The sequence below is a fragment of the Vicia villosa genome, unplaced genomic scaffold, assembly GCF_029867415.1.
Source record: "Vicia villosa cultivar HV-30 ecotype Madison, WI unplaced genomic scaffold, Vvil1.0 ctg.000206F_1_1_1, whole genome shotgun sequence".
In the NCBI taxonomy this organism is placed as follows: Eukaryota; Viridiplantae; Streptophyta; class Magnoliopsida; order Fabales; family Fabaceae; genus Vicia; species Vicia villosa.
Window position 1 is genome coordinate 208,712 of NW_026705070.1, and position 14,874 is coordinate 223,585.

The 14,874-nt window shown below is 37.7% G+C and overlaps 2 protein-coding genes across 2 annotated transcripts; both read left to right on the forward strand.

The window, feature by feature from the left end:
• Positions 1-11,524: 11,524 nt before the first annotated feature.
• LOC131625351 (thaumatin-like protein 1b) lies at positions 11,525-12,351 on the forward strand. The gene is made up of 2 exons (XM_058896216.1): positions 11,525-11,576; positions 11,675-12,351. The coding sequence occupies exons 1-2, from the start codon at positions 11,525-11,527 to the stop codon at positions 12,349-12,351; spliced, it is 729 nt and encodes a 242-aa protein (XP_058752199.1).
• On the forward strand, positions 12,352-12,963 carry LOC131625352 (glucan endo-1,3-beta-glucosidase-like; the record flags this gene model as incomplete). Its single annotated transcript, XM_058896217.1, has 1 exon — positions 12,352-12,963. A coding segment is annotated over one exon (612 nt), but the record flags the coding sequence as incomplete, so codon positions are not given.
• Between the last annotated feature and the right edge of the window lie 1,911 nt (positions 12,964-14,874).

Here is a 14,874-nt window from a genome sequence, read left to right on the forward strand (position 1 = left end):
GTTAATTTGTTGAAAACGTGATATTTACGGACCGACCGAAATAGTGTGAATTTGAATACCTTTTATATTAAATATTGGCTTTAGAATGAAAAATGAATTAGAAACTTGGAACTAATGTAGTGTAATTATTAATTGGTTAATTTAATTAATAGTTAAATTAATTGCAATGAGTTTAATTTATTGGAATATACTTGAAGTTGGATCAATTATTCGGTTTGTCGGTAGATTACGATAATTTGAGGATTCGTCCATAATTGTGTTTTGGCTTGAATATGTATGTTGAGAATAATATATGTATATGCCATGATGTTGTGCGAATATTGATTCTCTATGGTTAGTTGGTTGGCATTAAATTAATGATTAATTACTTGATGTTGAAAGTGTGTATTTATGTATAATTGACAAAATGTGAATTAACATGAGATAGTATGGTTACTAGTGTTAATTTGGATTTTGTAAATCGTAATTGATTAATTGGCCTTTTATATGTGAATGATATGTATGTGTTGTGAATGTTGTGTACAATTGGTGGATAATTCATCGAGTTGAATTATTGTGATATGCGAAATGTTAAGATGGTAGAGATGATCTTAATTGCATATGTTCGATTACATTGTACATACATTCATATCATGGATGCCTTGAAACAAAGGTGGTTTGCTTTGAAACATAAGCGAGGCTTAGATTCTAAAGTGGATCGGAAGCGGTAAACTATATGTTTACGTTTGGTGGGCTTTGGTCTTGTCCGGATCGGAAGCGTGGCTTGGATTCTAGATATTGAATCGGAAAGCGGTGAAACCTTGGGTTCACAATTTGGTACCACATGCATAGCGTCACATATCTTGCATTGAGTCACATTAAAATTACGCGATAATTGAGTATGTGAAACTGATGTAGTTGTGATATATGTATGAGTTTGATAATTGAAACGAGTGAAGTTTGAATACATATTTGATTAGATGTATGAATATGTGAGAATTATGATTGAGTACTTAATTGAGAATATAATAGTAGAATTGAAATATTATGCTATTTAAGCTTGTTGTATACTCGATAACATGTGAAATATGTGTTGATTACTATTATCTATTATGTTTTACATAGTATGACTAATTACTTGAAGTGTTGATTTAACCATTATATTCTGTTATACTTTCTTCATAATGGTTTGTATTCTCACCCTTCTGTTTTAATGTTGCCCTCGTTTGGCGACATGCAGGTTTGACGATTAGTAGCTTGCGTGTGACCTAGTCGGAGTTTCTTCTGAGTTTGCTTGGTAATTAAGTAGCGAGTCAATGCTCTGGTCATGTAACACTGGGTAGTTTAGACGTTGAATTCATGTTCTAATTGTTTATGTATTTTGTTATAACTTGTGAACCTGTTTAATTGGTTACTTGTCGTTGAGAGGCTTTGGGCCAAATATTATGATTATGGTTTTCTTATGAGTTGTTTATGGAGATATGATCATGGTATGGGACATGTATCATTTATATGAAACACATGAGTATTACTTTCCGCTGTTAATGCATATTCTGGATGAATTATGATTATATGTCAGGTGTTATTTGAAATGACCAGGTGTATTGAATTTTGTGGATAAATGTTGTCGGTTTTTAAAAGCTTTTAGTTTTTGAAAACGTCGATGTGACGCCCTTTTAATTATATGCATGCTTATTCTCTGATTATATGCTTATTATTTATGGGGTAAAAAGGGGTGTTACATGTCTTCTGCTCGAGGTCTTTTCAAGTGGCAAAGAGGTATCTTGCCATGGCGAACCAACTCAACTCTGGGAGAATATTGGATTTGAGCCAGATGATTCTAGGGTATCTTTATGAGTGCCTTGGCGAATCTGCTAATTTCCTAAGAGCATACGAAGCTGGGACTTCTTTGCTTTTTGTTGGGCCCTTCTTGTTATTACAACTGTGGCTTAATGCCACTTTCGAGACCGTTCTCCCAAAGAAAGGACTGGTTGACGAAGATGATGCAGCCATCAAGAACCGGACATTCGAAGGGACAAGACTAGCCCATTTAACTCCCTAAGACAAAGCGGGTCATCTGCCGGAGACCTTTTGAGCCTATATAATAATGTTTGCTAAAGGTTATAATTTTAGCCCTTCGATGGCTCCATGTGTCGAAAGGAAAGTAGGCCCTGAATGGTTTACCAGAGAATTTCCCGCCTCCTCTCCAGAGCAACATGCTGAATCGATGGCCATTTGGGAAGCATTCCTGACTCCTAGAAGGCTATCCCACAGACTGCGGATTAAGAAGAACCACAATGATCTTCTCAGCTACCAACCCAATCTTGTCTCGAGACAGTTTGGGCTTGTTCAACTTAAACCAAAATCTTTGTATGACAAGAAAAGTCATATGTGTTTACACTCCATGTATTCGACGGAAGAGAGCTTCGAATCAAAAACTTCCAGATACATTGGTGTCACCTCCCTTACTCCTATCTCCTTCAAACCTTCATTTTACACCACCATGGAATTTCACAAATGGTGGTCTGATTACTACAACCAACAAATCTTTAATGTTGCTGGTCTTTCGCACGAAATGACTGAAGCTTTTGCTTCAACGCATGAGCGTTTCTAGAGAGGTACTTCGACACATATTAAAGAAATACAAGCGTTCCAAAATTTATTTGAAACTACTTATAGGCTCAATGATCTTATTCGGACCGTTAGTAAGGAAGAGTTTACTTTATGCGAAAAGTTTTATAAAAAACTGGATAAACTGAAATTAGCCTCATACGTTCGTTCTGAACAACGTTATGAAGTGGCTTTCAAAATGTATCCTCCAAAATTCCCTCCACTATCCAGTGGTGATTTTGGTGTGGCTTTAAGTCCCCCTTTTCCAAACTGGTTTGTTTGTAGGAATGTCCCAAAAATTCTTTGTGAAGAATCTAAAAAATGTGTCGAAGGGTGGTGGTTCCGACTAAGCATACCTTGAACAATTTTAAAGGGCATCTTCATACTAGCCTCGAACACGTTCGTGTTCTAACTCCAATACCCAAAGGTTTGGAACTGGATAAACCTTTCGATTGATTTTTCCCTTTTTTCTGTCTTTATACTGACTTGTTTTTTTCTTGATTACAACTCTCATTCGAAGACAGAACATCAAGGAACCCGCTGCCATCACTCGAAAGTTTGTTGTCCTTTCAAAGGATAAGAAGACTAGTGAAGATTCTAGCAACATCACCAAAGCAAAAACTGTGGTAACCATTCTTCTTCTGGCTTGCAAGCCTTTACTTTTTATGCACTTCTAACATATTTCCTTTTAGAATACTCGAAAGCCACCACCAACTCCAAAAAATAGAAAAGCTGCCTCCGAAAGCTTCACAATTGAATCGGACGGTGAGGATAAGTCTCCTCCTCACACCAAATTGGTGACCAAGAAAAGGCAGCAAGCCATCATTTCTTTGGTTCAAGAGAAGGAATCTAGGACTTCGAGGCCTACAGCTTTGAGTAGTCAAAAATCATCTGACAAACAGCCTCTGAAGACTGTTGGGAACACCCCCATCGTCGAAAGCCACAACTCAAGCCCAGATAATATTCTCTCCAAGGTAGGAACTTTATCATTTTATTACAAGTTCCATATTGAATTCTGCTCGAGCTAATCTTTTCTGTATGTGTAGGATGATGCAGGCACTGCCACCTCCAATCTCAACACAAATAATCCTTCGAATGACACCCCTTTATTTGACAATCCTCCAGGTATGTATCTGTGTTTCTTTGTTTATCTAACAAAGTTTTCCTTCGAAAGATCTGACTGGGGACTTGATGATTTTTCTTGCAGTTTCTTAAAAACAGACTTCACAAATCAATCCTCCCATAAATTCATAAACTGAAAGTGATGATGCTCTGAAAAATGCTCAAAATACTGAGCATGTCGAAGACAACCGTTCGAATGATTCATCTCCAGACATTCCCAATATAGACCCAGATGTCGAAATGGAGGATAACCCTTAATTATCCAACATCAATGAAGGTGACGAGAAGTTTGCAGTGAGCGAGGAAGTTGACCCCAAAGGTGAAAATGAAACGAAGGATGAAGCTTCTAATAAACCAGAAACTAGGAAAGTGAAGAACCAACCCTTTGGGAAGGTTACAGTACATGTAACTGTTTCGACCAATACTCCCCCACTCTCTTCTCTAGCTGAATTGGAAAACCTTAAAGCTTCAAATCATGCTGGTTTTTTCAAAGCCATGATGAATGCAAGGAGTAGTTCGTCTAACAAGGGTGGGATGTTTTCGACAGCTTCTGGTGGAAAAGTTGCAGAATCTCCTGGCCAGAGTCTGCTTTTCCAGATAAAAGAGAAATTCTTTGATGTTGACTTGGTTCAGGCAATACGAGAGGATGCTACCATTTGCTTTGGTTTAAAGAGTTTGTTGAAGAAAGTGGATTTACTTAACATCTCTGAAAATGCTTCGTAGGTATTAATCTCACTGGGTTTCTTGCTTGACCAACTTCAATCAGATCAACTGCGTAGGTAAGAGGTTTCGCAAAAGCTTAATGCAAAAGTGAGTGCCCAAACTTCCTCATGGAATGCTGCTAGTGAATCCACTAACAAGGTCGAAGCTATAGAGCTTGAACACTCGAAGTACAAAGAAGAGTATGCAACCTGTGGGGAAAACATCAAGTCTTGGAAAGAGAAGATCGAACGACTAAAGGAAAAAATACGGGTTGCAGAGGGTCTTTAGGATGAGATCCGAAAACTATACCGACAATAAATACACGAAGAGGTCCAAAAGAGTATTCAACATATCGAGAAGGTCCAATAATTGGAGCTAGAAATCGAAGAGTTGAAGAGACAACAAACCCTGATTGAACGTCGTCTAGCTGGGTCTGCTTCCCAGTATGCCCAAATTAAATCCTCTCTTCCAACTAACTTCGACATGTGATTACTCCAACATGTATTTTGATTCTTATTTCTCAGGCTTTGACTTATGTTACGTTGCGTTTATAATATTAAGATATTGCCATTTTGGCGTTTATATTTACACCATTTTGGCTTTAATATGCTCTTTTACTATTACTTCGCCATTATTTTAATTTCTTGTATAAATGGTTTGTACCTTTTCAAGTACTTTCCATTTACTTTCAGGATCCTTCGATTTTCTGCCAACTCTTCTATCGCATAGGCATTGTTTAAGAACACTTTTAAAATTCGAAAAGGGTCTTCCCAATGCGGGGACCATTTACCTAAGGCTTGATCATCATTTGGAGTACACATTTGGAGGAATCTCTTATTGTTGTTGAATTCTGACTGACTGCAAATAGATTTCGATTGGAAATATTGCATCATGTCCAAACGTGAGTTGAAAAGGTGTAGTATTGGTTGCTTCTTTAGGTGATGTTCGACAAGCCCAAAGTGCCTGATCTAGGGTCTCATGCCAATTTTTAGGCTTTCTTCCCACATGTTTCTTTATCAATCCAATTATCACTTTGTTGGCTGCTTTAACCTGGCCATTTTCTTGAGCATAATAAGGTGTAGAGGTTAACAACTTGAACCCCATTTCTTTTGCAAATTCCTGCATCTTTCGACTTGTAAACGCTGATCTTTGATATGTTATTATGCTCTATGTAATTCCAAATCTATAGAGTATTTGTTTTTGAATGAATTCAATCACAACCTCTTGGTCTACATTCACTAATGATACTGCTTCAACCCATTTTGTAAAGTAATCTATTCCCACCAAAATATATATTTGGCCCTTAGATGAAGTAGGTCGAATTTCTCCAATTAAGTCCAATTCCCATCCCCTGAAAGGCCATGGCTTGATGATCGAACTCAATTCATTTGCAAGAGAATGTTGGACGCTTGCGTGCATTTGACATTCTTGACATCCTTTGGCGAAGTTTATGCAGTCTTTTAACATAGTGGGCCAATACATTCCATAACGGAATATCACCATTTCATTTTGTGCCCAGCTTGATGGGCTCCACGGGTTCCACTATGCACACTAGATAGTGCTAAATAAGATTCAGTTTCGCCTAGACACTTCAACAAAATTCCCTCATGAGTTTTCTTGAATAATTTGTTCCCCATTAATAAGTAAGATAAGGCTCTATACTTAATCTTTCTCTCTGTATTTGTCGAAGAGTCTTTGAGATAATTGACAATTGGACTTCTCCAATCCGTATCTGCTAGGGTATCTATATTTAACACTTCAAATTCTTCTTGGTTGGCAAATACTAATTGTGTGTTTTCCAAATCATTCAGAGATAATATGATGGCCATTTCTTTCCCTCTGACTTGAATCAATTCTTCCAACCTTTCCTTCGACACTTTATATCCTGAAGCTAGTTGTGCCAAATCATTTGCCTCTTGATTTTTTATCCTGGGGACATGATTTAAATCCATATATTCGAATTTTTTTAGCATCCTATTTGTCATGACGAAATACATAATCAAATTTTCATTTATACATTTGTATTCTTTCGTCAATTGCTTTATCACTAACTCGGTGTCTCCTTTGATTTCGACTCTGGTTTCCCCCAATTCCAACAAAGCTTCAAGTCCTCCAAGCAATGCCTCGCACTCTGCTTCGTTATTAGAATATAGAGGGACTTTGATTCTATACTTGAGTTTTGTTGGAATTCCTTAAGGAGAAATTATGAGGACTCCAACTCCACTTCCCTCTTTGTGAGTTGACCCATCGAAGAATAATCTCCATGGTTTTATTTCAACATATTGTTGATGAATTTCGACCACGGCGTGGTCCACAATGAAGTCTGATACTATTTTTCCTTTCATTTCTTTTAAAGGCAAAAAGGTTAAAGAGTACTCAGTAAGGGCTAAAGCCCATTTGCCAATTCGACTGTGCAATATTGGCTTAGACAACATGTGTTTAATGACATTAAAATGGGAGGAAACATAAACATCAACTGGTTTTATATAATACTTAATTTTTATACAAGAAAAATATAAACAAAGGCAGAATTTTTCTATAGCAACATACCTAGTCTCTGCATCATTCAATACCCTACTTAAGTAATAAATGGCTCTTTCGATGCCATTTTCGTCCTCTTGTGCTAACATACTGCCTATGGTAGTGTCAGAGGCTGATATATATAATCTTATATGCTTCTTACCATTTGGGGGTGACAAGATGGGTGGATGCATCAAATATTGCTTTATCCTATCGAAAGCTTCTTAATGCTCCTTGTTCCACTCGAATATTCCTTGCTTCAGACGGAGGAGGGGAGAAAAGGCTTGCGTTCGACCACTCAAGTTAGAGATGAATGTTCTCAAGATATTTATCTTTCCCAATAATGATTGTAACTCCTTCTTTGTTGATGGTGCTTTTTTCTCCATGATAGCCTTTGTTTTATTCTGATTGATTTCTATCCCCTTTTTATGGACCAGAATGCCCAGGAAATCTCCAACCTGCACAAAGAAGGCACATTTAAGGGGATTCATCTTCAGGCCATGTTTCCTCATTCTTTCGAATGATTGGCGAAGATGAATGACATGACTGTCATATGAAGCAGATTTTATGACAATGTCATCTATGTATACATGCATGAAAGTCTCTATAAAATCATGAAATATAGAATTCATTGATCTTTGGTAAGTTGCCCCAGCATTCTTTAAACCAAAAGGCATAACAACCCATTCATAGGTGCCTATTGCCCCAGGATATCGAAAAGCTGTTTTGGACACATCTTCCTCGGCAATGAAGATTTAGTTATACCCAGAATATCCATCTAACATATTAAGATATTAATAGCCTATGGATGAGTCTCTTAGCATTTCTGCCACAGGCATAGGGTATTCATCTTTAGGGGTTGCTGCATTTAAATCACGAAAATATATATATACCCTTAAAGAACCATTCTTTTCAATCATCTCAATTCTCCTCCATTCATCTACTTCAATCTTCGCCAATCTTCCACAATCATACATTCATCGTCACCTTCAAATTTGCAGAAGAAGAGAGTTTATAACCGAATTGGTAACAGAAAATTAGAAAAAAGTTATAACAGAATTGAAAGAAACTCTCACCATTCACCAATTCTTCAATCTCTCTACACTCCACGATTCATTCATCATCCCTCAATTTCCATAGTTTCAACGTCGCGGAGTTCTTCGCGATATCAATTCTCAAATCTTCATCTTCACCATAAGCTTCATCATTAATCTTCACTCGCAATCAACAGAAAGAGCATAATCACTCAGAAATTCATCTTCAATCTTCATCGATCTGAAATCCAAATCCGCAACTTCACACCGTCTTTGCGTCACAACAACATCCACCATCGGTATCTCCTTCAACAACAACTTCGTTTATTAATCATCATCTTTGCAACTCTCCTTCAATCTTCATAATCCATCACCGAATTGCACACGAACAATATTGCAACAATCTCGCACGTGTTCTTAACAATCTGCAATCGACAAGAACAATAACATCATATCAAGATTCAGAAATGAGCAAAAACAAGAAGAAAGATCGAGCGGAGACGAGAAGAGATAGTCGAGCGAAGAGGAGATTAGTTGAGAGATGAGCAAAGAGTTTGGCACCGGTAGCTTCATCGAGAGAGATGAGACTGATATTTGAGAGCGAGAGAGGAGAGTGTACGGAGGCCGTTTGTCCTTTCACGTAGCATAGATCGGAGATACGGAGTGACCTCCGGCCGCCGTCGAGAGTTCGTGAGAAGGGAGAAGGAGTTACTCAGAAATCTCAAGGGTCACATGTACTTAACCTAATCCCTTTCTTATTTTCTTGTTATTATAATTAGGTGGTTTAAATGTCAATTATGTGATTAATTGTTTTTAATTAGAGTCGGTTAACGTGAGGATCTGATGAAAAACAATGAATAATATGAATCATGAATCACTCTATTGGGCCATCACCGAAATCGCTGATTTTCACCCATCTGGCCCGACATCACCATTTTTGGTAGCTCAAAAAATATGTACGAAAAACATCTTGGGCTATTCTGCTGGGCCATCTGCCCTGCTGTTGAACCACACCAATTTTCAAGCTTTCACCCCCTGTTCCCATATTTTCCTTGTTAGAATTCCCTTAACACTAAAAACTCATAAAAATATTAGTACATTTTTAGGTTAATTTTTGAATTGCTTCTTTTATTTCTTTCATACCATTTCCATGTTATTTTCGTGTAATTGTTGTGTGATTTTGTTGTTTAGATTTTTTGCCATATTTTGGGTCTATTTTGTTGATATCATTTGTATGCTCCCTTAGGATAGAATCGGTTCCATTAACATGATCACTTTAGGTAGATATTCCTTTGTACAACAATAATTAGGTTAGTATATTATGTTAGTCCCCTTTTATTCATTTCTTTTTCTTTTTCGACTTTAAAACACTTAATCAATAAAGAGGAGAATCACATTTTATTTACCAAAGTGGAATAGAAGTGAGTGGGTGTATTCCCTGCTCTACTTCGACGCCACTTATACACTCTTATGTGTTTCAACTCGCAAATAAATTTCCTTTAAAAAATACCCAACCAAAAACACTTAAAATAACTAATAAAGGTTCAAAAGTAAAACAAAGTAGAAAGATGATGAGTGACCCCGTAGTGGGGATTGTTCATCATTCCTCTACAATTAAAAAAACACAAACCAAGGTTTCTTTTCTTCTAAGAACAAGTTAAGTCCATTCCATACTTAGGCGTGTAAGTCTCCAAAGGTCGAGCATCGTGGATTGTGACCTTAACCTCTGTTCACCTAAAAAACACACAAAACAAAATGGATATTTTTGAGCCGAACTATGGTAGCTCTGATTCCTGGTAAGGGATGCGTAGGCATTGGGTCGCGGGGCCTAAGTGAGCACAATTGTAAATAATTCTTTCTTTTCCCCGTATTTCTTTTGCATGAATTCGCTTTTAGGCTTAGACATAGACTACACCCTTTAGATAGAAACAAACATAGGTGGATACCATCGAGTACGATGGGCGTGAGGGGTGCTAGCACCTTCCCCTTGCGTAACCGACTCCCGTACCTTGTTCTCTGGTCGTAAGCTCTTGTTCTTATTCGAGTTAGGTTTCCTGATATTCCTTTCCCTCGATGGGATAAATATATTAGTGGCGACTTTGATCTATTTTTCGCGGTAGCGACAGGCGCGTCCTCTCCCAGACCAGGCAAGAGGCGATATTTTCGCTATATGCGTCGACCGCTACAGGCTGTGCGTCGACGCATTTGGTCAATGTATTGACTCCTAGTATACGTCGACTGTTTGAGTCGGCGTGGTCTCTCCCGACGGTGGTGGAATCAATTTTCACATAGCCATGCGTCGACACTAGTGAGTCATGCGTCAACACATACTGGAAATTTGTTACTTCCAGTTTTGAGCCGACCATTGGGTCGGCGTGAGCTATCCCGAAGTTGATCCAAGGCAGATTTGTGTTGTATGAGTCGACACATCCAGTGTTTACTTGCAAAATCACTTATTTCTTGAGTGGTGCCCTGACTACCCATCTTGACACTGCAATGAGAGGATTTTGACATCATTAAAATACAGGTGGAAGTGTTTGCCCTCGCACAATTCTCTTATAATACTTACTAAAAATAGTGGTAGTTACAACACATTAATTTTAGCCATTCCTTTTGTGAATCATTTTGGTTTCAAACAATTTATAATTGTTATATATTCTTTTAACATTTCCATTAAATAATAAATCCTATCAATTTCAAAGAGAAAAATTGATAAATATATTTTGCTACGTTGACACTCAATTTGCCTACACTGTAGTATTTTTTCAAATCATTTACACATTAGCGCAAAACCCAAAGCAAAAAGAAAATTATTAGAAAACATATGTACATCAAATTATATATATATATATATATATATATATATATATATATATATATATATATATATATATATATATATATATATATATATATATATATATATATAGAGGAGGGTTATATTGACTCCAAGAGTAAGTTATAATAACTTACTCCACATCTTGACCATTAATTCTTTTCAATCTAATCGTTAAAAATAATAAGGAATAGTTTTCTCTTTCCACATTTAATGACTTATTATTTTTAACCGTTAGATTGAAAAGAATAAATGGTTAAGATGTGGAGTAAGTTATAATAACTTACTCTTGGAGTAAATATAACCCTCCTCTATATATATATATATATATATATATATATATATATATATATATATATATATATATATATATATATATATATATATATATATATATATATATATATATATATATATATATATATATATATATATATATTGTTGGTGTTACTTTTTGGTGTCATTCTAGCATTTTGATATATAAATTTTTTCAATCTAAAAATTGTCTTGAACAATAATAAATGCACGCGGAGATAGCTATTAAGGTTTGAGACTTTTCTAGCAAAAATATAATATCTGTAGAATTGTTCTTTACGTTCGAAACAAATCAATCGTGCCATTATTTTTTTGTTGACGTAACTAAATACTGATAGTTGAAGATTCTACTCTGGAAGCTTATATAATGGGAAGAAGCAGAGTGCAATTTTCATCAAATATCAAAATGGCTATTACTCGTCTTGCTCTATTCCTTAGTTTTGCATTCCTCTTCTATGGTAAATATATTTTTTTACATAAGTTTTTATGATGATAAATTCTTGTAAATAGTTTTTATGTTAAATTTTCTATAATATGTGCATGATTTTGTATACAGTGGTTGGAGGAGCCAAGGTGACATTTACCAATAAATGTGGATACACTGTATGGCCAGGAACACTTACTGGAGGCCAAAAGCCTCAACTTTCAACAACTGGTTTTGTGTTGGGATCTCAAGCAACCAACGCAGTTGACCTTCCTTCTCCATGGTCAGGTCGGTTTTGGGCCCGAACCGGATGCTCAAACAACAATGGAAAGTTCAGTTGCGACACAGCCGATTGTGCCTCCGGTCAAGTCGAGTGCAACGGGGCTGGCGCAATTCCACCCGCAACATTGGTTGAAATTACAGTAGCATCAAATGGAGGACAAGATTTCTACGATGTGAGCAACATCGACGGGTTCAACGTGCCGATGTCCGTAACTCCACAAGGAGGAAGTGATGACTGCGAAACTTCAAGCTGTCATGCAAATATCAACGCTGTGTGTCCTGATGAGCTTCAAGTGAAAGGCTCAGATGGAAGTGTGATTGCTTGTCAGAGTGCTTGCTTGAAGTTTAATACAGATGAATATTGTTGTCGTGGAAGTCACAATACAGCGGCTACATGCCCACCTTCAAACTACGCTACAATTTTTAAGAATCAATGTCCTGATGCTTATAGTTATGCTTACGATGATAAGACTGGCACTTTCACTTGCAATGGTGGACCTAGCTATGCTATCACCTTCTGTCCTTAATTCAAGGGCCAAAAGCCTCAACTTTCAACAACTGGTTTTGTGTTGGGATCTCAAGCAACCAACGCAGTTGACCTTCCTTCTCCATGGTCAGGTCGGTTTTGGGCCCGAACCGGATGCTCAAACAACAATGGAAAGTTCAGTTGCGACACAGCCGATTGTGCCTCCGGTCAAGTCGAGTGCAACGGGGCTGGCGCAATTCCACCCGCAACATTGGTTGAAATTACAGTAGCATCAAATGGAGGACAAGATTTCTACGATGTGAGCAACATCGACGGGTTCAACGTGCCGATGTCCGTAACTCCACAAGGAGGAAGTGATGACTGCGAAACTTCAAGCTGTCATGCAAATATCAACGCTGTGTGTCCTGATGAGCTTCAAGTGAAAGGCTCAGATGGAAGTGTGATTGCTTGTCAGAGTGCTTGCTTGAAGTTTAATACAGATGAATATTGTTGTCGTGGAAGTCACAATACAGCGGCTACATGCCCACCTTCAAACTACGCTACAATTTTTAAGAATCAATGTCCTGATGCTTATAGTTATGCTTACGATGATAAGACTGGAACTTTCACTTGCTTTGGTGGATCTAGCTTTACTATCACCTTATGTCCCTAATTTAACTGCCACCTTCGGAAAACAGTTACGTGGCTGTTTAAAATAAAATAGGTGGTTCGTTACAAACACACAAACATACACATGGGTAATATATATATGTAAACCTAAAATATCACGTATTTTCGGTTAATGTATTAACAGGTAAAGTAACCCTGCATTCGCACAGGTCTCGCAGTTTAGTTAAAAAATCATGAATAAATATATAGAAAAATATTTGATATCCTTAAAAAAAATAATTGAATATATAGAAAAATAAAAGATATTAATTAATAAAAGATTAAATTTGTGTTAAAATTGGAAAAGTTATAAAAATAATAATATTAACAAAATTGAATAGTAAAAATAAAAAGTAATTAAAAAAATAAAATTTATATTGTTTTAGATTGAATAATACATCTAAGGAAACATTTAAGAAATGTAGAGGTTTCATTGAGAAATAATTTGTGTAAAAAATTTTTATGGATTATAACCCATAAAATGAATGGGATATTTATTGAAAGGCCCATATAACCCAAGTCCCAATAAGAACCAGACCAAACATGAAATCACTTTGTTTTGTTGCGAATTTTCTGTTTGTTAATTGTTGGTGAGTACGACAATGGAAGGAGGTGTTCAACAGTGTCATGGTCATTTTTTCGAAGGCCATGTTTGTAACACCCTTCTAAACCCAGCGGCAACTAAACAAAAATTTCAGAGTAAACATGAAAACAAGGGTGCCACAATTCAATAAAACAATTTATTATATCTCACTTGCCATGCTTCACTAATGAACAATCATTAATTTAGTAAAAAAATCATGTTTCTACACAGCGGAATATTCATCATACGACTAAGCATCATCATCCATGCAATACCCCACAAAATTAATACAATAATAACAGAATAGAGTATCATCATAGACTCTAAACTAGCGTTCTCCAATGTTACACCTATTAGAGCATGACACCTGACGCTAACTAAACGAAGACTCATGAGCTAATCCTCACCAAGTCGAAGCCGCTATCCACAATCTGAAAAATATAGTGTGTTCTGGACTGGACCAAGGTTAGGCCCAATATAGTTTTCGGCCCAGTGAACCTCAGAGGCCCACGTTCCTCCATGACGCTCCTACGCACCTAGGATGCCCACCTTAGACGTGCTCGGCTGCCCCATATCCCCGGAGCATATGGCACCCGGCATGCTCGGCACTAACACCCCCGCGAACACCTTCGTTGTCGAGGACCCTGCTCCGCGCAGGGCTCCTTCATATCCAACCCTCCAAACAACACGGATTCCACGTGGCTCCTAAAAGACCGCGTCTCCCTTGAACTTCGGAGCGGTTAACAAGGACAGAGGGCATGCACGCACCTCCGATATTTCCGCTCAGGAAACCTGGCAGTCTCCTAGTTGGGCTTGGGAATCCAACCCAATAGCGAGATCATGGCCCAGCGCTGGGGGCTATAAATACCCTCTTTAACTAGAGGGTCAGGTATTCACTTCTTTCTAACCTTTAGCTAGTACTTGCACTCCTTTGCTCGTCTTCTTACTTTGGCATCGGAGTACCTTGCAGGTACACCCCCCTCCTCCTTCCTAGAAGATCCAGTCCGAGCAAGCTTTGCAAGTCGGTAATCCAAGAAATCTTACCCAGACCAAGAAATCTTACCCGGTATATAACTTCCTTACCAAGGAAGAACTACCCTCCGACGCGAAGGAAGCTTCAACTATCAAGAGACGAGCCTGCTCGTACACAGTCATCGAGAACAAACTATACCGACGAGGCTTCTCCATCCCTCTCCTTAAATGTGTCGACACATCACAAGCATCTGAGATACTCCAAGAGCTCCACGAGGGGATCAATGGCCAGCATCTCGGCGGCCGATCACTAGCGAGGAAAGCCCTCAGGGCCGGCTACTATTGGCCAACCATGCAACA